The sequence below is a fragment of the Meleagris gallopavo genome, chromosome 3 (assembly GCF_000146605.3).
Source record: "Meleagris gallopavo isolate NT-WF06-2002-E0010 breed Aviagen turkey brand Nicholas breeding stock chromosome 3, Turkey_5.1, whole genome shotgun sequence".
NCBI lineage: Eukaryota > Metazoa > Chordata > Aves > Galliformes > Phasianidae > Meleagris > Meleagris gallopavo.
The window spans coordinates 89,418,401-89,446,040 of NC_015013.2; the positions used below are offsets into that span (position 1 = coordinate 89,418,401).

The 27,640-nt window shown below is 39.5% G+C and overlaps 1 protein-coding gene across 1 annotated transcript in view; it reads right to left on the bottom strand.

Annotated features, from left to right (window-relative positions):
* COL22A1 (collagen type XXII alpha 1 chain) overlaps positions 1 to 27,640 on the bottom strand; it is a 136,868-nt gene that overhangs the window by 64,371 nt on the left and 44,857 nt on the right. Inside the window, exons 21-34 of the mRNA XM_010709391.1 lie at positions 27,411 to 27,452; positions 25,790 to 25,822; positions 22,252 to 22,305; positions 21,690 to 21,743; positions 20,478 to 20,531; positions 18,299 to 18,352; positions 16,628 to 16,681; positions 15,593 to 15,697; positions 15,047 to 15,091; positions 12,818 to 12,895; positions 9,582 to 9,617; positions 8,644 to 8,697; positions 1,407 to 1,451; positions 887 to 934 (exon numbers count right to left, since the gene is read on the bottom strand). Of these exons, the coding sequence (XP_010707693.1) occupies positions 887 to 934; positions 1,407 to 1,451; positions 8,644 to 8,697; positions 9,582 to 9,617; positions 12,818 to 12,895; positions 15,047 to 15,091; positions 15,593 to 15,697; positions 16,628 to 16,681; positions 18,299 to 18,352; positions 20,478 to 20,531; positions 21,690 to 21,743; positions 22,252 to 22,305; positions 25,790 to 25,822; positions 27,411 to 27,452 (756 nt within the window). The remainder of the gene's footprint in view (positions 1 to 886; positions 935 to 1,406; positions 1,452 to 8,643; positions 8,698 to 9,581; positions 9,618 to 12,817; positions 12,896 to 15,046; positions 15,092 to 15,592; positions 15,698 to 16,627; positions 16,682 to 18,298; positions 18,353 to 20,477; positions 20,532 to 21,689; positions 21,744 to 22,251; positions 22,306 to 25,789; positions 25,823 to 27,410; positions 27,453 to 27,640) is intronic.

The window sequence follows — 27,640 nt, forward strand, 5'->3', positions numbered from 1 at the left end:
AAAAAAAAAGGAACATCAAAATGACATTCCATACCAAAGAAACAGAGAAACAGTCTGTTGATACTCTCCCGATCAGAAATAACAATGCAATATAGTAAATTCTCTGGAAAAAAATACTGTGTTGCCTGAGAAAAACAGCTCTTCAATGAAGTCATTTCAAAGCAGCAATCTTAAAAGGGTCATTTTGTTAATGTGGTTAGTAAAAAAAGTAATTTTTTAGTTTCTTTTAATCAATAAAGAAGGATTTCTTGCCATCTTTCAAACCTGCTTAAAAATCTCCCAACTCAGCCCATGTAAATCTTTAAAGATTTTGCAATCAGCACCTCTCAAATAGAGACTCATTTCCAGACAATTGTCTACATGGAGAGTAAAAGCAGACAGACAGATCACCATGTTTGAAACACGGGTGCACGTGGGGTTAATTACCTGCATGCTTTTAGAGGCATTATGCAAACTGAATTTGCACCCACAGTGCAAAGTGTGGTCACTTGCAGGTGTGCGTGAAAGACCAGCAATTTGATTAAAGTGGTTTCCATTTTCTGCTTGAGGTAATACAACTTCACAATAGTTATTCCTGCTTGGAAATGAAAGCCTCCCAAAGAGATAAAAAAGTCTCAGAGTTTTTACACCTTAAACCACATTACAAAGGTCTTTGTAGGCCATGTCACTAGTGTGGGCTGCTGGAGAGCACTGGGTTTTGATCTCCAGCACATCCTTGTGTGTCCCAACTGCTGTGTCAGTAGGAGACCTGCAATTTCCAAGCTCTGATGGAGTAGTTTAAGGCATCTTTTGCACTTCTAGCTCTGACACTTTCCCATCACATGGTGTTAGTTAAGTTTCAATCAAACATTCAGATAAACTCCCACCGTCCTCAGAAGCTGATTACCTTCACTAAGAGATTTATGTCCTCTGGAGAGAGCAAGGGCGAGGTACCCTGTGGAGTGAAAAATTCAGGCAACGTTAAAAGGTGTAAATGTAAGAAATCTTCCTCAACATGTCTGTGCCCTGGTATAAGTTTCTTTTTGGGATAAAAAAATACCAGTTCCCTTACATTATCAATGAACATCATATCTGAGACCTCTGTGTATTTTTGATTATGTACTTGCTAATAGCACACTATAGTGTTTTAAGAATTTGCCTTTACAATTTTGGCTTTTTTTTGCATGCAGAACATTCAGTTATTTTCATAGTGTTTCAAACCATCACAGGTATTTTTATTATAATTTTTTAATAGTTCCTAGGTTTTTGTTTGTTTGTTTGTTTGTTTTCCTGGGAAGAGCAGCAGAGAAAAACACTGAACCGTACTCGAGACAACTTGTACTGACGGAAAATAAATGAGATAGAAGGGAACAGAACAGCAGGATGGAAACTTTTGGGGGATGCAGTATGGAAGAAAAGTTACGTACTGGTTTTCCAGGAGGTCCTCTTTCCCCTGGATTTCCAGGTAGACCCTATAAATATAGAAAAGGAAAATTCTATGAGATTATGACATGTTAACCCTGTGGTTGCTTCCACATTCTGCTGATTGCTTTGGACTAACAAATGTTTCTGCTGAGCACCACTGCTCTCTGCACGTGGCACACAGTCAACTCCTCCATGTACAAATTTAGAAGTCATCCTTCTCTGTTTTTTTGCTGTTTATTAATCACTTCTTCTCATTCCTTCCTAAATCTCTCTTACCTACATTATGACCCAGTGAAATTCATCTGAGTCACACAACTGAAATTGCTCTGGCATGTCTCCTGGTCCCAGGAAACACTATGACTGCAGAAGTGTGAAGGATGAAGCTTTAAATTCCTGAAGACACCTGTAAAATGAAAAATCATGGCCTCTCTTTGCATTAGTGTTTAAAACAAGTCCTTGCACCTGAAATAGCAAGTAAACTTTTTTTCTTTTTTGATGTGAAAAAAGTATTTGTGCCAGCTTTCATGAGAAGAAAATAAGAAAATGAGAGTATTCTTGGAATTTAAGGTGCAGGAAGTCATGTTTGGGAAAAGGGAACCCTAATGGGCATCTCTTGCCTGTTATTAGCAAGTCATTAATTTGTAGAAAAACAAACAACTTGTTTTGAATCTTTGCATTAAGTAATGTTTACATGGGGAACTGAATCTCTTAAACAGAACACCAGGTCATTATTCAAACGGTGAGAGAAATCTTCAGTGGGATTTTCAGTTGGACTGAGATTTCCAAAACCATTCTCTAACTTCTCTATCAAGCTAGCCTGTTGTCTATGTAATTAGTCCCACATATGTGTGATCCATTGCTACTGATCGTCTTAAACTGCATACAAAAGAATGACCTACACAACCACATTTGCATGTGCAGAACAGTTTCTACTTACTATTTAGAAGTATCTTGTGCTCAGTTCAGCTGCTTCTGCATTAGGACCCACCTGAGGAGGTCTCTATGACAGTGCCAGATTCCCCACCCAGGATGTTAATCAACAAAAGTAACGTCTGTAAATTGGCCTAGGCTCAGCACACCCAAGGAACACCTAAGGCTACACAAATTAGAACATGGAAAGCAGTTTTAATTAGTCAAAGGCTTGTTAGGAAGGGGCTTAGGGATTCTGTCAATCACCTGAATTCAAGTTGGTCCATCATTTCCAGTAAGTCCATTGTAGTATTTATGAAGCCAACTAGACAGGGAGTTCTTGGGCTGACTGCGGAACTCATGACCTATGTGCATGGGGTGTGCACAGAGGCACAGCTGTGATAACCTACTATATCACAGTTACAGCTATAGGGTAAAATAGAACTTCATTTTTGCATCTCACTTATAATTTAAATTCTATAGTCCATGTCAGAGCAAAGAGAAAATGAAAAACGTTTGGTTGCTCTTTTTCAATGTCCATATTAAACACTTCTGAGTGAATGACAACCCTTCAGTTACCTTGGCTTCCTAAGAAATGAATATTAAATATAAACTGAAGTGACATAAGCGGAACTGAAGTAGTACTGAATTCCATGGATGAAAAGCTTGTTTTTAGAGGAAGCTAAACCTTCCACAGGTGAGATTCAAGAGAAGGTAAAGTGTGAAAGAGATATTCACATATTGGCTATGTTAAGGAAGATTCACACAGCATTTTTTTTAAGGAGTTCAACAGAAAGCAAAGACTTGAGCCACGAGAATCAACCTTGATCAGAAAATAACTAGAACTGAAATTCTCTTAAACATGGCTATGATATCTACATTGCATCAGATTGCTTTGAGACAAAAAGATAGACCTATCGTTTTGAAACCTATATGATGTGGATCTGGTGATGTTTTTTAATAGGATGTAAATAAATCAGGATGAAAAAAGCCATGGTTGGTGAACTTGAAAACGACACCATCGCCAGGAAAAGCCAAAAAGTTGAAATACAAGACAGCAAAAAGAGTCTCATTTGATGAGTGACTAAGTTGAAATGTAGGACAATGGCACTTCAGCATGTTGCATTATTGCAGACTAGGCAATGGGCTGAATCCAAAACAGAGAAAACACTGCTGAGCTATGGAGACCTGGAGTTAGAAAACATCACCAGCTACAAGCTGCAAACTACTCTAAGTTGACTGAAAACAACAGAAGGTACAGAGTGTAACTGCAATTGATATTAGAATATCAATTAATAGTGCCACTAGATATCAGGGAGGACAAAGCAGGCAGCAACAGGGAGGTGTAATGCACAGGATCCAGAGTACTTGATTGGCCTGCAAAAGGTGACACATACAAACGGTCCCAAAGTGAGAATGGATGGAAGTTGTGTAAATGACATGTTGAAAAATGAAAGAAAGAAATTTATAAGGAAGCCAGCCACATGCAGCAGTAAAATCAAAAACGTTGGGAAGTAGTACTATAGAAAACTAGACACGAAATCACTAGCATAGATGTGTTCTGATTTCCAGGAATTACAAGGAAAAAAGGAAACAATGAGTATCCTTTGATTCGGGGTGCATGAATTCTAAAGCAAAGATAAAAACTTCTTGGAAATGGCCTTCTAACTGCATGGGAAAACCAACCCCAGGAAAGAAAAGTCTGTTCTTCAGATCCAATGGCAGTAATGTATGCATACATTAAGTTTTTGCAATTACAAAAATAAATAGATGGAAAGATTAACTTCCCAGTAAAATTGGAATGTAGTTATCAGTAATAATTAGCACATTTAAGAATGATTAATATTTATGTTAATTAAAATTATCATATTCAAAATACAGAAAGACCAAATCAAATGGGTGCCCTCAGTGCTATCTGTAGGACAAGAGACTTTGTCATTCAGATTGTATTTTAATTTAAGGTATGCTGAAACTTTTTCTCTCCCAGGAGACAAGCAGAGCAGAATGGATGCTTCCAGAGAAAAGCATAGAATCATTTTCTGCAGCTTTTAGAGCATGACATGGATTTGCCATTTTCTCTGGATAAATTACTTAAGGCTATGCGTTTTTTAATAGTTGATACAGGAATACTGCCAGCTTCAAATGTGCTTGGATTTTTCTTTTGTCCAAAAGCAAGTAAAATTAATATTTGAAGTAATTTTATTGAGGGAATGAAATTAGGCATGTAACAGTCCTATTATGGAGAAAAGTAGTCCAACTAGGGGGAAATACATATTATAGAATAATATCATGGAATGGCTTGACTTAGAGGGATCTGTAAAGCCCACCTACTTCCAACTCCCTGCCATGGACAGGGTTGCCACCCACCAGATCAGTCTGCCCAGGGCTTCATCCAACCTCCAGGAATGGGGCAATCACAGTTTCTCTGGGCAACTTGTTCCAGTGCCTCATCACCCCTTGAGTAAAGAATATTATCTCCTATAATCTAATCTAAATCTCCCTTCTTTTAGTTTAAAATCATTCTGCTTTACTGACCTTTACTAGGTTCACATGTGCACAGTTTTCAAGTCTGTCCAGGTCCCTCTGGATGGTGTCCCTTCCTTCTGTCGTATCAACTGCACACTCAGCTTAGCATCATCAACAAAATTCCTGAGGGTGCACTCAATCCCACTGTCTAGATTGTTGATGTGCAGTTCCAGTGCAGACACCTGAGGGACTCATCACCAGTCTCCACCTGGACATAGAACTGTTGAATGCAACTCTCTGGCTCCAGTTATGCAGCCTTATCCATGAAATAGAACACCCGATAAATCCACATTTCTGCAATTTACAGATAAAGATTGTTGTTGTGTGGGACTGTGTCAAAGACCTTACAGAAGTCCATCGGTTGGTCTTCCTTTGTTGGCTGATGCTGTTGCTCCATTCTAGCAGGCCACCAGAGAGGCCAGGCATAATTTGCTCCTGGTGAAGCCATGCTGGCTATCTCAGATTACCTCTTCATCTTGCATGTGTCTTAAAATAATTTTAAGGAGGATCTGTTCCATGATCTTTCCCAGCACAGAGGGGAGGCTTACCAGCCTGTAGTTGCCCAGGTACTCCTTTCTACCTTTCTTAAAAATGGGAGTGATGTGTCCTTTTTTCCAGACAATGGGAATTTGCCCAACAGACATGACTTTTCAAATATGATGGAGAGTGACTTGGCAGCCACCTCAGCCAGTTTCTTCAGGACCCTGAGATGCAGGATATCTGGCCCTTTGACTCGTATATATTCAATCTCATCAAGTGGTCTCAAACTCTCTCTCTGCTTACAGTGGGAGGGATTTTGCTCCCCCAACCTCTAAATGGAGGTGCAGGAACATGAAAATGTGGAAAGCCTGGTTGCCAGTAAAGACCAAGGCAAAGAACGTGTTGAGTATCTCTGACTTCTCTGTGTCCACTACAGCCACTTCTGCCTTCTCACATATCAAAGGGGATACACTCTTCTTGGGGGTACGCTCTTCTTTTCTAACCAATGAACCCATAGAATCTCTTGTTATTCTTTGCATCCTTTGCCAAGTTCAGTTCCATCTGTTCCTTGGCTTTTCTGTTCCCATCCCCAAATGTAAGAAGAAAAAAAACAAACAAAAGAAACAAACAAAAAGAAGAATATAAAAAAATTTGTTTTAAGTTCAGGCTTCAAGAATTGGGGCTTTAGTTACTTAAAAAAAAACCAAAAACCAACAAACAAACAAACACAAATTTAGAGAGAATAACACATGTATACCAGAGATGATAGAAAAAAAAAAAGCAGTAGATTCAGCTGTTCACTGCTTTGTCCAGAAGAAGAGGCTCTGCAGAGATTTATGGACAGATTTTTTGATCACAGAACCGTGGAATCATAGAAGTTGGAAGGGACATCTGGAAATCATCCAGTTGAACCCTCCGTTAAAGCAGGTTCCTTTCAAAAGGCTGCACAGGAAAGCGTCTGGGTGGATTCTGAATATCTCCAGAGAAGGAGACTCCACAACCTCTACAGACAGCCTGTTCCAGTGCTCTGTCACCCTCAAAGTAACAAAGTTTTCCCTCACGTTCAGATGGAACTCCCTGTGTTCCAATTTGTGATCACTTGTCTCCCACTCGTTAGACATTTATAAGCATTGATAACGTTGCCCCTCAGTCTTCTCCAGGCTGAGTGGTCCCAGGTCTCTCAGTCTTTCCTCGTAATGGAGATGCTCCATGTCCCTCATCTTTGTGGCCCTCTGCTGGACTCTCTCTAGAAGTTCCACATTGAACTCCAGCCTGTGAGGTCTCACTGAACTGCAGCACAGCCTAATGGTGTGTCAGCCACTTCTTCTAGGATGCAGACATGCAAAAAAAACGTGTTCCTCTGAGAGATAATTCTGGTCAAAGCTACTGCAAAGGGAGTATTTATTCTTTCACCTCCCGAAATACAACTCTAAATATGATATTACAGTATCAGGGAATATAATGACCTATAATAGACATATTTCCAAGAGCATCTGATGAGTCAGCAGTTGGAAAAACAAGGCAGAGAATAGACTACTGTATGTAAATGTGATTTAGAAGAATTAAATCAGTCTCGGGGAAAAAAAAAAAAAAAAAACACACCATGAAATATATTTGCAGGGACCACAGCAAAAGACAAGACATTGAGGCAAGTCATTAAGGCTGTTGCCACTGAATAGCTTCAGAATTATGTGGCAAGCTCTTATCAGCAATTCAAATCACAGTGTTTCTAACTGATGACATACTGTATAAACACAAGAGAATAATTGGGCAAGAGAAAGATGAAAAAAGAGAAAAATGGGCAAGCTTCAAAGAACACAGGAATGCTACACTGATACAGAAATGTGCAAAAAGCAGAATCAGAAATCCTTTGTACTACTCATAAATTAAAATGGAGATCAAGAAACTGGGAAATGCAGGATCTTGTCAAACAAAGTATCCCTGCTGTTATACCAAGATATGCTGGAATGTGCTCTGTAGTTACATTTACACATCCTGAAACACAGGTAGAATTGCTCAATAGGTGATCAACCAGAAAACATAGTTCTTGAAAGGCATGCTGACTGCAATTAAATCAGTTTGTGTAATAGAAGATGTGCTTTCTAAGTACCATAAGTGATGGTTTTGTGTGGGTAATTTCCTGCTGGGAATAGGAGAGATAGGAAGACTGCAATGCTGCCTCTCCAAGAGCTGACCAGCCAACACTGATCTGAGCAGAGCCAGAAAGAGACTTAGAAAAGCTGGCTCTGCACTCTCCTCATATGCACTTGCAATAAGCTCATCTGTTTTATCTCCTGTATAAAAGCTCTGTTAAAAAACCTCTTGATTAAAGAACTCAAACATTTGCTATGGTTGCTCAGGGACACAAAGTGATAGACCATTTCTGCCACAATAGACTTTTGAGGAATGCCACTCTCACAATCATTTGTCTTATGATGGTGAGAGTGAACAAAAAAAAACAAGACCTTGTTTTCCAAATGTTTCAGGAGCAAAGGAGATTTATTTTATAGAAAAGAGCACCCTTTATGATAATTGGTGTATGTCAGTAACAATGCATGAGGGATAACATGCTCACAAGTACTTAATTAAAATTGGTACCCCTTTCAGATAAGACAGCATAAGAAAGCTTGATGAGGAAAAGAGTTACAGAAGGCCACTATCCCTTTCCCACAACATTCCTTCAACAGGCACAAATGCAAAGATTACATCTCTCAAAATCTTCACAGCCCCATGCTGATTTTCCTCCAAGGCAGGTTTCCATGTCACAGAACTGGCTTATCAGCAGAGGAAAAAACTCTTCCCTTTCTGATTCAACACTATAACAAAACTGGGCGAGAGAGTCAGCTATCACACTGGGAGTCTGCTTTGCTTCCCTCTATCCCTTAACTCCATGACTCGACTGCAGAGAGTTGAGTGAGGAAAATGCACAGAGAAGAGGTTAAAGTGTCATCTCTCGAGCACAGCAGCAGCAGCAAAATGAACTCATAAAAAGCTTTTTAGTGGGGGTGGCCTTATTTTTATAGAAATATTATGGGTTACTTATCTTAGAGGTTTCGATGAATTTCCTAGAGAGCTTAACTATCATCCTTTTCTATACTATAGGATCATTCCCCAGTCCATCACTTTCCTTGAAAAGTTACTCTGTAGCCTAAATTTCTTTTTTCCTGAAATCCTGAAATATAAGAGGTCAATTTTTGCAAATCATTCCCATTGGACTATCATAGAAACACTCAACAACCAAGGTTGAGTACGCACACAATTTTAGGGAAATTAGACTTAAGTATCAGCAGATTTTGTAAGCACTTACACTTTTGTTTTACTTACATCCTGGCCAGGAGGCCCCTGTGGTCCAGGGATACCAGGTACACCACGAGGACCCTGGCAGGGAGAGAACAGACAAACACAGAAACATGAGCAGTATTTGCCAAATTATCCTTAGCTGAAGAGAAAAAAATACTGAACTCAATAATTATTCAGAAAAAAAAAACAAACACCATCACCAACAACTCACCATGCTAACAGTTAAACACTTTCAAAAGAGATTAAAATAAAATAATTCCACATTGAACTACCATAGCATCAGTTGTTTCTGTGCCTCCAGGAACTGTAAGTATATCACTCCAGACAAATCTCACATATCTCAACTGGAAAGGTAATAATGACTCTTTATAAGAAGGCAAGTATATGAACAGGGAGAAAATACAACTGATCAAGGGACTGTGGAGGAGAAAAGACGATTCAATTTCTCGGTGTCAAACTAGTGCACACCATGACTGGGCTATACCACTGGAAATGCATGCCAGCATATAGTGAAACTACAATAAACAGCTATTTGCTTCACACCTATTGACTGCATCCTTGTAAATGATTAAAGGAAATACTTAAATGCAGGGTCTTCTGTAAGCTTTAAGCAAGAAAAATGCTTAAAAGTATTCATATGTTTGTGGCTTTGATTATAAGGCATAACAACATGCCTTGAATTGTCTGCAATGACATACTTTTTCTTTCCATCTGTGGGACTATTCTGAGGGGTGAGGAAAAGTTGTCACCAGAACAAGAGTCTGGATAACTCTTTTTCTCATAGCCCACTACAGAAAACACGTAATGGTAGTGCATATCTAAAGTCTCATTTGGCTAATCAGCCAACATATGACTCAACCAAAAAATTAATCATGATTTTACAAAATCGCTGATAGTAACAAAATTCATTTGTTTGCCCCCTCCCCATAAAATTTGGGTGTAGTGAGAAAGACATACTGTACCAATGATCCTTTGTCTCCTGGGGGTCCAATAGGGCCCTGCAAATAGAGAAGACAGAGCAATCAAAATACTAGCAGAGCTTAAAATTAACATTCCATTTGGTTGAACAGGTGGGTTCCTGAAGAATAGAGATAAGAAGAAGAGAAAAGAAAGGGAAAGGAGCAAATCTGACAGGCTGCCCAGACAAAAATATGCAATACTCACAGTGGGATGTTCAGGGGGAAGATCAAAGGGAGAAACTGAGATGGTTCATGGAGAAAAAGTGTGAGAAAAAAAGAGAAAAAGGACTAAAGAGGACAGCTGTATTTGGTACGTTGCTTGTCAGACTGAGCCCTCCACATCATCATCACATTCTGCCCTATCTTATCTTTAAATCCAATTTGTTACACTCTTCTAAGTGGGTGAGCTGATGAAATTGAGCTTGTAGCCCTGAATCTTGGTGAGCCTCAAGTCAGACTAGCTGAATAGGAAAACTGTGGGTGCCAACAACAGGGCTGAGTGGCTGTGAAACTGTGCTTTTTCATGATTACGTGAGTGTTGTTCAGATGTACATGGGTGTTGATCAAGGCATTAGTTTCTGAATTGACTTGTGTGGCAGCATGTGAATTTGTGTACATACTGTACATGCCCACTGGCAATATGGGCTCAGCCTCGCTACTGGCGGAACCCAGGGACACGAAACTGCAGCAGCCTTTCATCTTTTGGACTGGGACTGGAGAACCTCTCCATGGTCCTGAAAGACACTGTGTTCAACTTCCTCTAAAAGCAGGAAAAGCATCTCATGGGATCTACGTGCTCTTTAAATGAGGTTACAGGAGGGAATCCAGTGGACTTGCATACACTATTTGTTTGGGAATGCAGCTTACACAGGTGCATAGTGGAGTGAACACACTAGAAGATATCCACTCCTGAAGGCACACTAGAGAAGTGATGCAGTACCCATATATCCAGCAGGGATGGATCAATCTGACATTCCAAACACATCTCAGACATTGTTTGACCTCACATCCCTAGGACTGTGTTTGAATAAATTGTTTCACACTATGGCTCTTCTCCTTTTGCTTTCTATTTCAGGCATATTAATTCACTAATCCTCACAAAGTTCTCCATGCAAGATGCCTTAATGCTCTGCTAAAGCAAGGGCTAAATGCATCATGTTAAACTCATTGCAATATGAAGAAGGAAAGGCAGATCACAAGTAATTCCCTTCAATTTGATGCATCACATATTTCTATCAGGGAACTTGAACATGAGCATGTGGATTCACCCCATTTCTCCATGCAGTCACTTCTGCTTTTAGTTCAGTTGGGAAAATCACACATTGCTAAAACTCACTTTATGGCTCAGTAGTAATACAATACTTTAGCAGACAAAGTAAAAGCAAACAACAACAACAAAACCCACCCTAATCTATCTAAACCTTTCACACAGGGAGCAAAAATCAAGAGAGATTAAGGGCACAGGAGGAAACAAGGTGAGGACTCCAATTAAAACAAATTGCTGACTCTTACCTCTGAAACTGAAAACATTATATACCCAATTTTGTCATATTACTAGAGAGGGTATAGGCTGACACCTTTATTCAGTGTATAATATGCACTGAAGCATCTCCACTGAGGATATTCTATTTTTTAGTGGGACTCAATATGTGTGAAAGCCTGATGGATTAAATGTTATATAGCGCTCCTCAAATTCTTCAAATTCTGAGTCTTTGAACTGGAATGAAGTTAAAAAAAAATCAATTGGGAGTATTATGGTATACTGGCACCATCTACTTATCTTGATAGTGGTCAAACAGTGATGACATAATTACAAAGTAATCCTCTGGTGTGTGTCAGGTGATGGCTACAAGTGATAGAGAGAAGTTCTTAGTTATTGCATGTATATATGTGAAGAATAACTTTGGCTTCCTCTGTACATCAGAGTGCAGAAGAGAAATCAGGTAACCCTGTAATGGATCTACAACCCATTAATTAAATACCAGCCACATACTAGTGTTTTTCAAAGAAGTCATTCATTTCTAATTCAACTTTAATATTAATGACCAAACCTTAAGTGCAACAACATCACTGTTCCTTATCTAAATCATAGCAAAGTAAAACTCAGCGAATCTTCTATCACTGATACTATTGTAAAGCACCACAATGGCCATGATATGGTCATGGTGTGCTATGAAACCAACCCCATCTGCTTTACTATACAGAGTATTCAGCAGGGTAAAATGAAATACTAAATGGAAGTACATCCCAGAAGGCTAGATTTATCAGCCAGTATCATACAATATGATTTATCATTTCAAGATAATTTCATGTACTAACTGAGAAACTTCTAAGCAGATAATCAGAGCATGAAAATGTTGGCTTTGGCTGGTACAGTATCATGGCATGTATAAGGGGATATGAAAGGATGCAAGGACTCTGATGTTCTCCAGCAATTTTAACTAGGTATGAAGTTTGATTCCTTCTAGACTTATTTCACTTATGCATTTAGTGGAGCAGGAGGGCTACAAAGCCAGAGCACGTTAAATCCCTTTGATCTCAAGAGAGTGATGCATGTTAAGTACTGGGATGATCAAATCCCAACAATATCACAGAATCACAGAATCACACTTATATATCACAATATCATACTTTCTGGAACAAATCCCACAAACATCTCATGCCCACTAATAATTATAGAACTTCAACAACAGCAGGAGATGATGGCAGAGCTGGATCAGATGTAACTTAATCTCTGAGGGAAATTATGAAGGCAATGGCTCTCCTGGAAGGCAGCGATTTAACTAATCTGATTTTATATTTCCCTATCAGAGTACTGTGTCACTGATGTGGACATGTGTGTCACCATCATTCCTCCTAATGAGGTGATAGCAGGGTTACATCTCCCTGTTAAATCAACTCTGGTAGCTCAGTACAGACCTCAGCTCCCATCCAGAGCCAGTGTGTCAAGATGTTGTGGAAAAATCACAAGTAAGAGACAGCTGCATCAATCACTCTGATAGCACTTTTCTGCCTTTCTCTTTCAACTAAAACCAAATGCATCAAGAGCCCTCATAACAAACTTGTGGGCATCCAAGCCATGAATGGCAGCTTCTGGGCTAGCATTGTGCATCTTCAGAGAGTGAAATGCTGTAGGCTATTGGCACAGGTGAGCACAGGGAGCCCATTCTCCAGATGGCGATGGGTTAAAAGGTTAACTTTTTGTCTCATCACAGTTTGCAACAGCCCCTGCTACTTACAGGTGGTCCAGCCAGTCCAACTCCTGGCACACCTCTGTCTCCTGGCTGTCCAGGGAGGCCAGGAGCTCCCCTCTCACCCTGAAATAAAGGGAGAACTTAAAAGCTTTGTCCACTGCAGAGAAAATGTGCTGAAATACAACACAGTTTTCCAACAGAACATAACACTGATACAACCTGACTTGATCCTGCCCAGTATGACATGGGATCAGGTTGTGGCAACACAGTTTCTGTCATATCATGCCAGGAGAAGTGCCTCCCTACTTCAGAGGGGTTCACCTTTGTGAGCACAGACAGCATGTAAGCATGTGCCACATCGCGTAACTGAAAAGAAACACAGCTTCCACAAATATTTTAATTCATTTTAGCACACAGCACCCAATTTCCAACAGTAGTTCCATACGCTGCAGTGTCTGATACACTGCACTGATTTGAGAACATCAGATTTTAGATGAATAGGGCATCTGCTTTCATGGACTTTCACACTTGCATTTGCAATTGCCAGCAGGGTTCTATGAGGCACTTTCCCTGGCTTGGGCAAACACTAAGCACAGTAATGTGTTCTCCTTTCTTCACATTTATGCAACGAAATGCTTGCTAACCTGCCAGCATTGATAAATGCATATTATTTATACAGGGAAGACAGAATTAGGAAGTTGGGATGCATCTTAATATTCTCCTTTACCAACACAAGCTTGTTCACAGCAGTGCATTAACAATTTTTAAAAATCAATTCTACCACTCTCCCTGGGGGACTATACTACAAATGGAGAGATCTCCCTTTCAGAAAACTGAATTTTCAACATTAAAATTTGCAGATCACAGACAGCTACTTGGTGCTATTTAATGGGCACTGTAGACAGAGGGCTAAGAAAAAAAATCAGCTACAGTACTTAAATTTAATGTCCTTTCTCTTTCCCTGTTATAGAGAGAAATATCAAATAAGATTTTTTATGGATTATATTGCAGTTGTAAGAATCAGTCTAACTCTGGCAGCAGACATATAACAATGAGCCTTATTTATGTTATTTATTATTACACTATTTCCAGCTGTACAGAAGCTTGATAGAAAAATGGTTACCCATGGATTCTACCTGGCCCAAGTTCATTCTGCAATATCTCCTACTTTATTTCCTTTCTTTTTCTTAAACTAATCTTCTATTTCAAAGAAACAATACTACAGGGACAGTGAGAGAAAACGTATTCTCATTAGTTCAGGCACTCCTGCAGATCCCTTATCTGTTACTTTGTTCAAGAACATAGTTTCAGTACAAAAATTTCAACAGTATTTTTCTATGCACAATTAAGATTCCTAACGTCTTGTGTTGATATTGAACAACGTATTTCATTAGATTTCCTTCACTGTTTTTTTTCTTCTGATTTTTATATTACTTTCACTATATTATTGTGTCTACCTTCTGAACTGTCAAAATATATACAACAGAGTAGAGTGTGTTTATGCAGGATGCAGCAAAAAACAAAAGAAAATGTTTCATAGCAGTTTGGTTATTTCAAAAATATGGGAACTTAGATGGATCCAGTCTCATATTGCTGTATTCCTATCTATCATTTACAAAACCTGTTTCAATGCCCTATTTTTCTTACACTCCAAATCGGGACCATAGTCATTTCAAAGAGGAGAATTTCTGATATATCTGACTGAAGACTCAAGCACAATCCAGATGCTTCCAGAAGCAAATGCTATTGCTGTTCTATTCCTTTCTTTGCTTGCTATCTACTTGCAAAGGAATAAATTTCATTTTCAGTTGAAGACATTAATGTTGTTAACTTAATCAACAAACTAGTCTTTGTCTTAGCTGCAATATAAGAGGGCAAACCAGAACTACCCAGTCCCACTGGAAAACATTTGATTTCCTCCTGAGAGAGGTGAAATAAATAAGTGCTTTGGAGTAATGCTCTTTAGGGGCTGACAGGTGGTCTCAAGTGTCATTCATCCTTCAGCTATGAAATGTCTCTCTTGCTGAATGGATTAAAGGTCCCCTGTCACAATTTCCCTGAAAAAGTATGCAGCATTTAGCATTTAGTCTCTGTTGAATTTGCATAATGCTGGAAGAAATTTTAAGTGTGAAAAATGAACACAGTTAATTCATATCTTAATGTAAGCTTCACAAACACTATTTTCCAGTGAAAAGCAGACCACATTTTAACCATAACTTCAGTTCTAGGAGTGGAAGAAAGCAGTCTGTAATAAACAATAAAGCCCATACTCACCTTATGTCCAAAAGGTCCTGGCAAGCCTGGTGGGCCTCTTTCCCCCTAAATTGACATAACCAAAATCAGGGAAGAGTCATTGCACAGCCGGAATGGAGCCTGGCCTTTGAGGGAGGCAAGGTAGCACAAGTTCCCAGCACTCACCCTCCTTCCTTCTCTACACCATCCTGGTAATAATATTTTACTGACAATGTGTAAACAGATTACAGTCTGCTAACTTAGCTAGAAGTAAATGTTTTTAGGAAATTTTCATCAAGCTAATGATGGTCACAACAATCATTTAACGGTTATTTGTTGTGGAGGCAATTCTGGATGGCCAAGATGGCACACTAATATTCAGAAACTTCAGTCCTCTCTGCCTTTTTGGATACAGCACTGTGATTTGCAACATCTACACAACAAAGGCTTTTGCGCCTTCATGTGTCTTGCAAACACCTGTGAGATCTCAACCTAACACTCTATCTGAAGTCCACCATTCCAACAGAAGCTGTGTTTGCCAAGCTCACGTTGAGTTACTTGAGCACAGAGCTTGCCAGCAGCACTTACCTGTTCTCCATCTTTACCTTTGCCAGGCAAACCCGGCTGTCCAGGAGGCCCTGGCACCCCAGCTGGCCCAGGTAAACCCACTTTTCCTTCTTTTCCTGGGTCACCCTGTAGAAGACAATCCAATAAAGCTGTCAACCATACATTAAAGACCATTCCTGACTGAGGTCTTTCACTGGGACCAAAAGATCTACCTTTTCTTCTAGCTTTCGCATCTGAACATCTCTTGTTATCATAGGAAACCCTCTTTTAAAGGAAGCCTTTTCCTTCAGAAATCTCAGGGCATTTTATTTTCCTTAAAAAAGCAAAACATTTCAAAATGTTTGACTAGATGAGAGAGTTGTTGATCCACACATGGTGCTGAGATGAATATCAGTAATCTAAAACACTTTGAGACTGAGGAGGCTGGGATTTGTTCCTATTCTAAATACTATATCCTACATATATGGGTCCCTGTTTGTGATTAATTATTCCTACTCTGGCAAAGAAAAAGAAAAAAGCATGAGGACTTCGGCATGCTGGTTGCTTGTAATGTACTGGCAAAATACAAGTCCCTGGCATGAAAAAGTATATTGCCTAGATATGAAATAAAACACAATAGTTGGGCAAATCAGACATAGGTGAGAAAGAGTGTATTGGATGGCTGAGCTTATGGTCATATTATGGTAGTTTATCAAAAAAGCAGAAATCTCTGTTTCCTAAACAACAAAAGCAAGCTTTTCTTCCAGTTTTGGGTTTAGAGTGGTAAACAAGCATCTCACAAAGTACTGAACGGCCAGGACAAAAGAAGATCATCATTGCATAAGTGTGTAGCAGTGACTTTGGCATATTCAGTTGTACCTCAGTAGTTTTATTAGGTAAATTATAAGGCTGCAACAGGGTGAAATCCTTGTAGTATGTGTAATAGAATAGGTCAGATGAGATAATCTAATGAGCCCATGTGTCCTAGCAGTGTATGAACCTATGAAATCATTTGCCAGTTCAAGCTGTTTCTGTCCTAAGTTACTTAAAATCCCCAAGGAAAAGGAAAAAACTCACCTTTTCCCCTCTTTCTCCCTCCTTCCCTGGTAGTCCAGGGTTTCCAGGCACTCCCTGAAGAGAAAAGAACTTTAAAGACTAAAATCTTTTTAGGCAGCATTTGATCCTAAAGAAAATGGATAGACCAGCATGTTCAATATGGTCTATGTCAAGGATTAGTATGAGTTTTACGTTTTCCTCTACAGACAAGTAGAGAATTCAGAGAATCAGACAATCCAGAGAACATCACAGAAGAGCTGTATACCAAGTGCTTACATGAGGTTTGGGTGTTGTTGTTTTTTTTTTTTTTTTCCCAATATAAAAAAGAGCTGAACAGCAAAAGCTGGAATGGAGCTAATTCCAGATTTGTGCATTCTTCTACCGGTAACATTTTTGTTCTGTGAAATCCTCAGTAGTTTTCCTAATCTATTACCAACAAATTCCAAGTCCTCTCTATTAGAGAAGCCAAAAGTCTCACAGTATTCCATATTTTACAGCTAACAGTCTTCAAAGCCACCCACTGGAATACTTAACTATGTTTGTTTTACCCTTTATTTCAATTTTTTGTTCCTCTTCAGGTCTTGGCAGATTCCAATGCATTCCTTGTCAAAATATAGATGAAATCAAATACTGTGCCTTCCTAACTGACCAAAATGTGTAAATTTTACAGAGTTGTACTGCATTTTAAGATATTAAATGATGTTTTGGCACCATAAGATTGGACTGACTTCCTCTCCAAGTGGACATGATGACTATTTTCTTTTATGTATCAGTTAAAAATATTTACTTAAATTAGCTTTTATAAGTAATATATTGATATTAGTGGTAAAGAAATTTGCTTAAAGGATTGTAAAATTGAACAAAGTCTTCATTTTAGATATCATCTTTTGAAAAATTCATTTGAAATGAAATCATTGTGCTAATACAATTAAATGAAATGTAGCTTAACAATTAGGAGAAAGGCAATTTAATATTATTTGGACTGCCTAGTTGACAAGCTGCCTTCAAGAGCCTTTAGCCTTTGTGCTAAACCATTGTTCCTGAACATATTTCAACCTGAGGTCTAAGTGTTGTTTTTCACTTACTCTACTGTAATTCTAAAGAAATCCCAAGCACTAAATGGAGAGTTATAATGGTGGAGCAGGGAATAAAGTTAGTCTAAAGGTTTCTGTGCAGACATGAAAAGCTCTGTCAGGCACAATATAATGATGGTGATGAATGTCTACTGAGGTAAGAGGATGTTGTACAACTTCAAGGCACTGACTGTAGGATCTAATATTTACATATTTTCATAACAAATATAGGAGCTTACCATGCAATCTTGATATAAAGAAGTCATGTTTTCAAAGGGAAAGGACAAATGGAAATGAGGTGAAGGAAACAAAACTAGAGAGACAATAAACACTGTAATTTTTCTCTTGAGCTGGCAGAAGAAAAAAAATGTGTTTTTTTTTCAATTTGAAGAGGAGTGAAGCTTTTCCATGCCTCCCTGTTGTTACAAATGAATATGAAAATATGTTTCATAGAAACACAATTCCCAGGTGCCTCCACATCTTTTGATTCAACTGTAAAAAAGTGGAATGAAACACAGCCTTTTGAATCTGATAGTAAACCCCCACAGGAGGAAAATCAAAACATTAATAAAGAGACCAGTGCACAGATGAGAAAACAAATAAGCTGGTGCATACATACCACATTTCCTGGTAATCCTCTTGGTCCAGGAGGCCCCACTGGTCCAACTGCACCCTGTTTAAAGAAAGTGAAATTTATGTACATGTGTAATTCACAACTCGTACCACCATAGGAACAAGATGTTCTAAGTGGAACTGAAGTTTATGTCATACAAGATGTTGTACAAGCACAAAGCAAAAAGAACAGCTTTTTTTTTTTGAAATACTTTGAAGTGTAAAGAAGCATGAAACAATTTAAAAAAAAAAAAAAAAGATTCTCAGAAGCTTAAATTACCCACATCAAACTAAATACTAAGTCCAGCTCAGATTCAAGAAGAAAGGTCTGAGCCCAAAACACCAAAAGAACAGAGAAAAGTGTGTTGATTTAAGATGAAAATGAAAATCTTGGCCAACAAAATGTGCTCTGTTGAAAACAAAAACCTGAAAAATACTCATTTGTGTTAGATAGACAAGCATCACAAATCATTCAGTGTTTTTGTTCTGAATTACAAGTATTTTTGTCTGCAATCCTATTCAGCATGTATGCCTCCAAACATGCACGGGGGACATGGGTGGAAATATTTTCAGATTATGTCCCCAGAGAGACATATGCTTGGGGTTACCAGGCTGTAGCTAGACATTTTCTTCTAGACCTGACAGTATTAGGTATAAATCATTATCTCTGGGGTTATGCATCACTCTACACAGGCCAGGATTCACCTGCTGCCACAGCTTCACAAGGAAAAGGGTTTCTATCAGCATTTCTAAGCCATTCAGGATGAAAACAGGCAGACTATCTAAAAACATCTGCATTGGCAAAGTGAAATAATCTACCTGACTTGGAATACAGAAACCTCTCCTATGGGAAGATCTGGGTAGCAATTTCTTGCAGAGGGACAATGCAAACAGCAGTGAGATTGTGAAAATCTTCTACAGCACGACTATGAAGGGTATTCACAGCAAACGAATGTCTCTCTATCAAGCTCACTGTAAGAGAATTAAAGGTTTCCTCGTTACTGTGTTATTTGCAGTTACTGGTCTATGAGTCAAAAGAAATGTGGAGCAGTGGCAGTCTATGATGGGATGGCAAACAAAAGGCATACGTGTGCATTTCCATAGTACTAATGCTCTCCAAGCCACATTATACTACGAAATAAAATCAGTGAATAGGTTTAGAGTGAGTGAGGCACCCTTAGCTGCTTTTCTCCACATGGACTAAGGAGTCCTTCAACAGAAGACAATGGAGACTAGAGGACAGGCAGTTGAGAGTTTAGGGTCAACGCACTGCTAAATACAATGTCTGAGCACAAATCCAAGCAGGGAAATCATAAACACAAAGACATAAGGAGAAACTCAGTGCTCTAGGATTCTTTGCTTGGATTTCCTATGGCTTTCTTCTCCCATATACAAACACATAATCATAGAATCATAAGGTCTTTTGGGTTGGAAGGGATCCTTAAAGGCCATCTAGCCCAACTCCCCTGCAATGAAAAGGGACACCCACAGCTCAGTCAGGTTGCCCGGAGCCCTGTCCAGTCTGATCTTGAATGTCTTCATCATCTCTCCCATTCATTACTTGAATCAGTTCTTCAGTTTTCCTTCTCTGCTTACAAAGAAAGTATGTGGCCTTTTATTCAGACACAAAAGGAGTGTACAACTGCTATAGTAATAAAACAGGGCTTGAATCTTCAGCTGTTCTTTAGCATGTAGTCAGACAATAGTAGAACTCTGTGGAATACAGGCCTCAAAAAGTGGTACATAATGATTCCTCTGGCTATGAGGCTTTATTAAAGAAAGCAAAATTGACTATGAAGCCTAAAACCAAGTGTTATCAAAAACTAATTATGGCTGCTGCTGGGAAGCTCACTCCATACACCAGCTGACTGCCTGGGCTGGGCTGATAGCACGGTGCAGCAGCAAGCTCTGCCTCACTTCACCCAGAAAAGTTGGCTTTTGTTAGAGAGGGAGACTTATCCAAAAAATGACAAACAATTTAGAGCTGGGCTGATTGGGGCATTGATTGGTTTGGTGCAGCTGCGTCTGTTTGCCCACTAGCAGTGACTCTTCTTTCAGCTGTATTACGATGTGCCCTGCTCCCAAGCAGCCTGGGACCATGAATCAGCAAGGCAGGGAGGGACTTCCAAGTCCCTTTAGGTGTGTTATTGCCAAGAAAAAATGCTGCAAGGGAAACAGCTACTCACAGCCTCTCCAGGGGCTCCAGCTTCTCCTCGGGCTCCTTTCTGCCCCTTTGTCCCCTGTGCAGGAAGAAAAGAAGTACCAGCTGATTAGAGATGGGATGGGAATGCCTGCCAGACAAATAGACTTCAGGATGCCTGAACATGCACTCAGCTAATCAATTCGCAAAGGAGTTTAACGGCTGAGGAAATGGCTCCCAGTTCTCTATGCAGCAAGAAAATGAAATATAAAAATAAAACCCTGAGACATAAGAAAAATTACTAATGACTGATCAGCTCAGAGGCTATTTCACTGTACTGCATGTTGGAACTTGCAGACATTCATCTGGGGAAAGCTGCTTCCTATCCTCAGGCCAACCTGATGCTTCCATCGTAGCTGAACTGTGGTGGTCTCCTTGCAAAGGGGAGGTTTTGCCTGCAGTTCTCAAATACCAGTAATCATTTAGAAATGGTCAAAATAGATTACAGTGCAGTGAGTTTGCTGTGGTCCTACATACTACTTAGTTCTTTCATTAGGATTTTGGCATGACAGAGTGGAGTCTATCCATTGATCTGGTCCCCCTTTTAGCAAATGTTACTTGAAAGTTATACAGTATTATATTTGTTTTTGTTTTTTTGTTTGACTGTTTTCATGATGCTAAGACTGCTATTAACCAGTATTTGCTGATGATCCCCAAGTAATAGATGACTATGTGACTTGAATGCAACACAAATGAAGACAGAATAAATACCCTTCTATGTTTATATGGAGACATACCTCAGTGGTACATGGAAATACTGTGCATGAGCCAGGAATTTTTCAGAAGATAATTAAGATTATAAATTCATTTAACATGAGCAATAGTGCTGTCAAGGTTAAATGAGCTGGGGTTGAGTCTGAATGCTCTGCAACATTTTGTTAATGTATTGCAGTAACTTATCTGTGAGATACTGTGATTTGGTGGCACAAATACCAGGTGCCCTTGTGAAGGAGCCTAAAGTTGGAAGAAGACCCTCAGATGACACTGGTCTTTCCTCAGATATCATATATTTCCGCTTTGAATCTCCTCATATTGTCCAACATGACCAAATACCTGTACAGTAGTCCCTGTACTTAGAATGATGTAGGAGAAATGGGATGTTGGTGTACAGGGGAGGAGTTATTCACAGTGAGATGCACCATGAAGTCAACCCTCTCTGGTTATACCAAAGATTTGCTTTAAATTATGCTCTTCTTACCTGTAGTCCTACAGGTCCTGGGACACCCTGTTCACCTGGGATGCCCGGTAATCCCTGCAAAAACAGAGGCACAGGCAGAAGAGCTGAAGGAAACAGTTCAATTCTTCCCTTCATCAAAAGATGCTATTCCTCCCTCACACTGAGAGAAGAGAGAGTGATTTTTATGAAGGCTGGGACTGCACAACTCTCTACCTCTCCTGAGAGCTCCTTCCAGAACAGGAGCAGAGCCAAATATAAATGAAGTAGCCAACTGCACTATTTAAGCGACATTTCAAAATCCTTAATAAATCCTGTGCAGCCCTACTGTCAGTCAAGTTCTGTCTTGCAAATCCCGTACTCTTCTTCTCAGCCATAGGGTACAGAGCTAAAAAATTAGGTGCTTAATTTCATGTAATCTGTCTTCCTGTGGAGCCAAAGCCAAACAACCCTGTGGCTATTTTTGTAAGAGAAGATTCCTGGCTATGGAAAGAGCATGCCCCACTCTCTGTCTCCAGAAGATGCAGCACTCATGTCTTCTTACTAGAATTTAAAATTAACTTAAGAAACACTTAGCTGTACTTACAGGTTCTCCACTTGTTCCTCGATCTCCTTTCTCCCCTTTTGGTCCTGGTTCACCCTGATATAAAACAAGACAAATAAAACCAGGAGACACCCTAGTCTTGTTTTGTAAGAGGACTCATTTGATCAGATATCCATTTCTGGCATTGAGTATCTTCCTCAAAGGACTTTGGAGATTTTTGTCTCGACCTCTAGGACTGGTATAATACTAATTGCAAAAATATTCAGTTTTAAAAGAGAAGAGTTTTCCTTCATGGAGAAGAGTAGTTAAAGAATTTGCTGTCCTGAAATTTGATCAGTTCTGTTCCACTGTATTAATAGGCCAGGTGACACATCCAACAGCAAAAGCACCAGGGCCACTGCATTGCATTGCCTCTCTGTAAGACCAAAAGCCTAAAGCTATCCTACAGCATGGAAAGCATCTTACATACAAACAGATTGTTATTTCACCTTTAAGACTGAAGGAATCTTGAGCACTTCCTGAGATGTGTATTACACAGCTTTTCCAAATCTTTAGTTCTGCCAATAATTTCACACATTTGTGCAACTTACCCTCCCTCCTGCAATGCCAATTCACTTTATCATGCACTACCATTAATAACTACTAGGAGTAATTTATCCTTGTTCTTCCTCATTAAAGATGCTTTCAGACAGGTGTTCATCAGCTCTATGTTGAGTTCTATAATAATAATCAGTAAGTCCATATTTCTGCTTTCTATAAATTGAATGGAACAGCACAATAATGAAACTAGCCAGAGAAAACCTGATGCTACTTGCATACCCACGTTTGTTCACTTGTAAGATCATATGTATTCAGGCAATAGCAATCATCATTTATTTATTATTTATCATATGAGGTGTTTCAATTATGCAATCAAAAACCAGGAAGAACAGCAGCAAATTAAGCTCCCCCAGCAGACACACGAAGAATAATGATCAGTAGAAATGCAGAACCCACGAGCAAGTCAGTCTGTATTTTATTCACATCTGCTATTTGCCGATCATTTCTGCAACACCTGGGAATCCAAAGTTTGTTTGCAAATGGTTCTCTATCAGACAAAATAAAAGTAATAGCATAAATACTGCTTATGTCTGTTTTTATTATGCATTATGAATAAATATTATGCTTTGTAAGAAACAATTTGAAGAATTTCACTTTACAGCCAGCACCCGGTGAGACCAACTTCCAATCAGGCAGTCCCTGATGCCATCTACTGGCCCCCTGAAAAATAGTGCAACCGCATGAAGTACTGAGATCCTTTGTCACAAACCTGCTCAGTTGTGTCTGGAATTTGTTTTGTGTAAGAGAGAAGAGCAAAAAGGCACAGGCATATGGTAATAAATCTGTAGATAAGGATGGTATTACTAAATGGAAATAAGGATATGTGTTATTAGGGAGAACAAGATTGCAAAAAAGAAGAAGCAACTCAAGAGGTAAAAAGAGGATTTTTTAAAATATTCTCATTTTTCCTACATTTGACTTGCAGGTCAATGAAAAATTGGCAAAATTCCAGACTGATGTCTTTGCACAGCCACAATCCTTTGATTTCCTATCCTACCTGTAAGTCCTTCCCAAATTTGCCGAATCCGTAACTGCCCACAGAGACCATTAAGTCTTCCCACCGGTGCTGCATATTGCAGACACCTCTGCCCCTGGCAGCTGGACTTAATCAGCTGCCACCTACTTCTTTCCTACAGCTCAATGAACAGAAATGCAATGGTGACAACTAACAGCTGCTACCAAGCTGGGCAAGATCTGTGCTCACAGCCTTCCTGACCTCCTCTCTTGGCAGTGTCCTCCTGTAGTCTCAATTAATGCATTCATCATTTTTGTGCCATTTAGAGGAAAGGAAACACAGTGGGACTCAGCAGTAACCAGCTGCAGCGGGAGGTGGAAGGCAAAGTGAGGAGCCATCTCCTGTTTTGCTCCTTTCTAACCATAATACCTGACCTTCACTGTGATTCTCACACACCTTATCTCCAAGAAGTATTGAAGGCTCTGAATTCGCTGGTCTGAATATGTATGGCAGAAACCTCTCTACTGCTCTGCTGGGTCATCAAATTTCAGCGGAGCCCACAGCACAAGCTGCACCAAAAGCACACAGCTGAGCTGTGGTGATTGGCAAGGAAGAGCTCAGAGTCACTTGATGAGAGGTTTCCTGTTTCTGACAATTACTGTGGTATGTTTTAAGTAAAATTTATTTAAGCTAATAATAAGGAAACAGAGTAATGGAGGTGCTGTCTGTTATTCACAATGCTTTTTTTTATCTCTGTATATGTAAGTCAGTGTCTGTTTTTATACACAACATAATCAGTGGAAAGCAGTGGCAAGTATTTGGAGATTGCATGACAATTTTCAGCACCCTGCTAGTGCTGCAGCCTCTAGAACATAATCAATGACAACCTCCTAAGGCATATCACCACCTTCTGACACCTTAAACTCCCGTAAACTCCCTTTCTCCTCTCTAAATTTGCAATGCTATATGCAGTTCTGTGCAATGGTAAATACCATTACCATTAACTTGCACATAGAGAAATCCCAGTGATCTGACCTGCTGACACACTTGAGGCCTTTCAGTCTTCACAGTCTTGCAGCTCATTTACAAGAGCAATGCACTCAAAACTAAAGAGAAAACTCCTGTGACTGCAGCATTACAAAGACCATGTAAGTTGTCATTATTCTGCATATTTCACAGAATCATTAAGGTTGGAAAGAACCACTAAGATCATTTAGTCCAACCATCAACCCATCAGCACCTTGCTCATTAACCGTGTCCCTCAGTGTCGTGTTTTTTGAACACCTCCAGGGATGATGACTCCATCACTTCCCTGGGCAACCTGTTCCAATACCTCACCACTCTTTCAGAGAATAATTTTTTCCTCATATCCAGTCTGAACTTCCTCTGGTGCAACTTAAGGCCATTACCTCTCATCCTGTTACCAGTTACCTGGGAGAAGAGGCCAACCCCCACCTTGCTACATCCTCTTTTCAGATAGTTGTAGAGAGTGGTAAGGTCTCCCCTGAAGCCTTATTTCCTTTGTATATATAGCAGCAATCTATGAGCTAAGGTGAAGAGAGGATCAAAGAAATTGTCACCAATTCCAGCACTACCTCACATTCCCATTTCCTCCATCTTTGAAGAACTTGTTATGCACTTTCTTTTTTAATGCCACGTTTGCAGCCTACTTCTGCCATTTACATGCCCTAAAGCCTCTTGGTCCTTAACAAGCTTATCCACATACCAAAGGTATGATCTTAAGTAATGCCAGTTAATTCCCATTATGTACTCTACAATACATTCCTCATTTAAACAGTGGACAGCATACAGCTGTGTCTTAGTAGAAGCTGGTTTAGATGCTGGTATAATCAGGGCAGCTGTGGGCTTCTCATCACTGCTGGTTAACATGGTGATGTTGCACAGAACCAGATCCAAACTGACCTCCTAATAAAAGCATTTAAATAACACTGGAATTACCAAGGTACTCTAACAGACATTAGAAACAACAAGCTAGAGGCCATCTTTATTAGAGACATTACTTACAGGAATCCTAGGGTGTGGGGTGAAGAAGGCTGTCTGGAAAAGAAACCGAAGTATTAAAAGAAGTACTGTCTATTTTCCTGGAAATGCAAAAACTTATGTATTCTCCTTGTCATTATAGACAATGCATTCCATGTAACCATTAGTGGGTTACAAGGAATATAAGCAACTCACTGTAACATCTTCAGTATCATTAAACTTTCTAACTCCAAGGCTCAGCTCAATGTTTTTTACCACTTATAAGACACCTCAGCATAACTGGTTGTCTTATGACAGTGGTCATCCTGAAGAAATGGCCAAATATAAAAGGATTGCAATTAGTACAGAGAGGCAACATCTATTATCAAAACTGACAAAATCTGGACAAAAAGAAGTCCTTGAAGAAATGAGAATATGCTGAAACTACTGGCTATTCTTACAGATGAAATGGAAATTAATTTTCCCCACAAACACTGGTTGAGCTGTCAGGCATATTTTTTACACCTATCCTTGGGATATTGTATTTATAAGCTTTATTTTCCAAGCTTTTGATCTAGACAGGCTTATTCTCAATGACAATCTTCTCACATGATCGTATTAAGTACCCCTGGTCACAGATTAATGAGGTCCAGCTGATCGCAAGGAAGAAATTATAATACCTCCTCCACTGCTGTATGAAAGTTTGCAGCCACTGGATTCTCTCTAGCAGATCCTGATTAAAATTCTCCTCATGATCTGTGAATGAGGCAGCTGCAACCAGCTGTGGTGAGTAAAGCTGAAAAGTGGGTATTTGACACTTCTCAGAGGATCTGTAACAGGGATTAGCCTTTCTGTTGCAATGAGAAGCCTGTTCCTAGTGCTTGCTCCAAGCTGCTTACTCAGATTTTGCTGGAGAGAACTGTGAGGTTCACTGAGTGCCTGGAGTTAAAATTCCATAGTAATCACACTCGTGCATCTGAAAGGAATTGTTCAGGCTCATTTAAGAAACAATAAGTTGATGTTTTTATGTGGTTTGTTTGTTTCTGTGCTAGATCCAGTTCTGAACCCTAATACCTATAATTTCTGTTAGGAGAAAGTCTTTCTGGGCTTTCAGCACAGCATGGCACTGCATGCAGCAAAGGCTACAGCGCTCCTCTTCCAACCCATAAGTTACTGTCAGTGAGAAGTGAAGCCTACTGCTCTTCTTGGAAGGAGAGGAATTGTTCACCACAAGAGAAAAGCTGTTGTTCATTGATATCTTCTCCTAGTGAATCAGTTCTACCACGAGGTTTCAGGTGGGAAAATCTAAATCACGTAGAAAATTAGTACAAACATGCTCTTCATCTTCACCCTGATGATATTCATCATCAGTTCCTATAGCTGCTAAATGTATCAGAAGTTCAATTTAAGTGCTATCATGAAACAAATGCACAGAAAAGAGCTGTTTGCGAAGAAACAGAAAAGTGCTTAACCTCTAAAAATTGTACAGAAGACTAGTGCAACTTCATAGAGCTTCTTTCAAACCAAAAGAGATGGCCTGAGAGTAAATGAGTCCTAATGTTTCAGCAGAGAGGCACAGATCTTGTAAAGCTTTGTTTCTGAGGCACTTGTGTGGCAGAAATATGATGATGCCTAGACTGTTTTTGCAGCACAACATCTTACTTACTGTTCCAGGTGTGCCTGGTGGGCCAGGGGAACCTGTGTCACCCTAGAGAGAGAAGAATATAAAAGGTAGAAAATAAAAGTCAACATTTATCATTTAGAAGATACAACATTGTCAGATGAAATATAACCCAAGGGCAACTGTAGAATTGGCATAGAGATTAATTTGCATTTTGGTGAAGCCTGTCAGAGTTCTTGATAGGAAAGCATCAATTTTAGCATAGCTAAAACTGT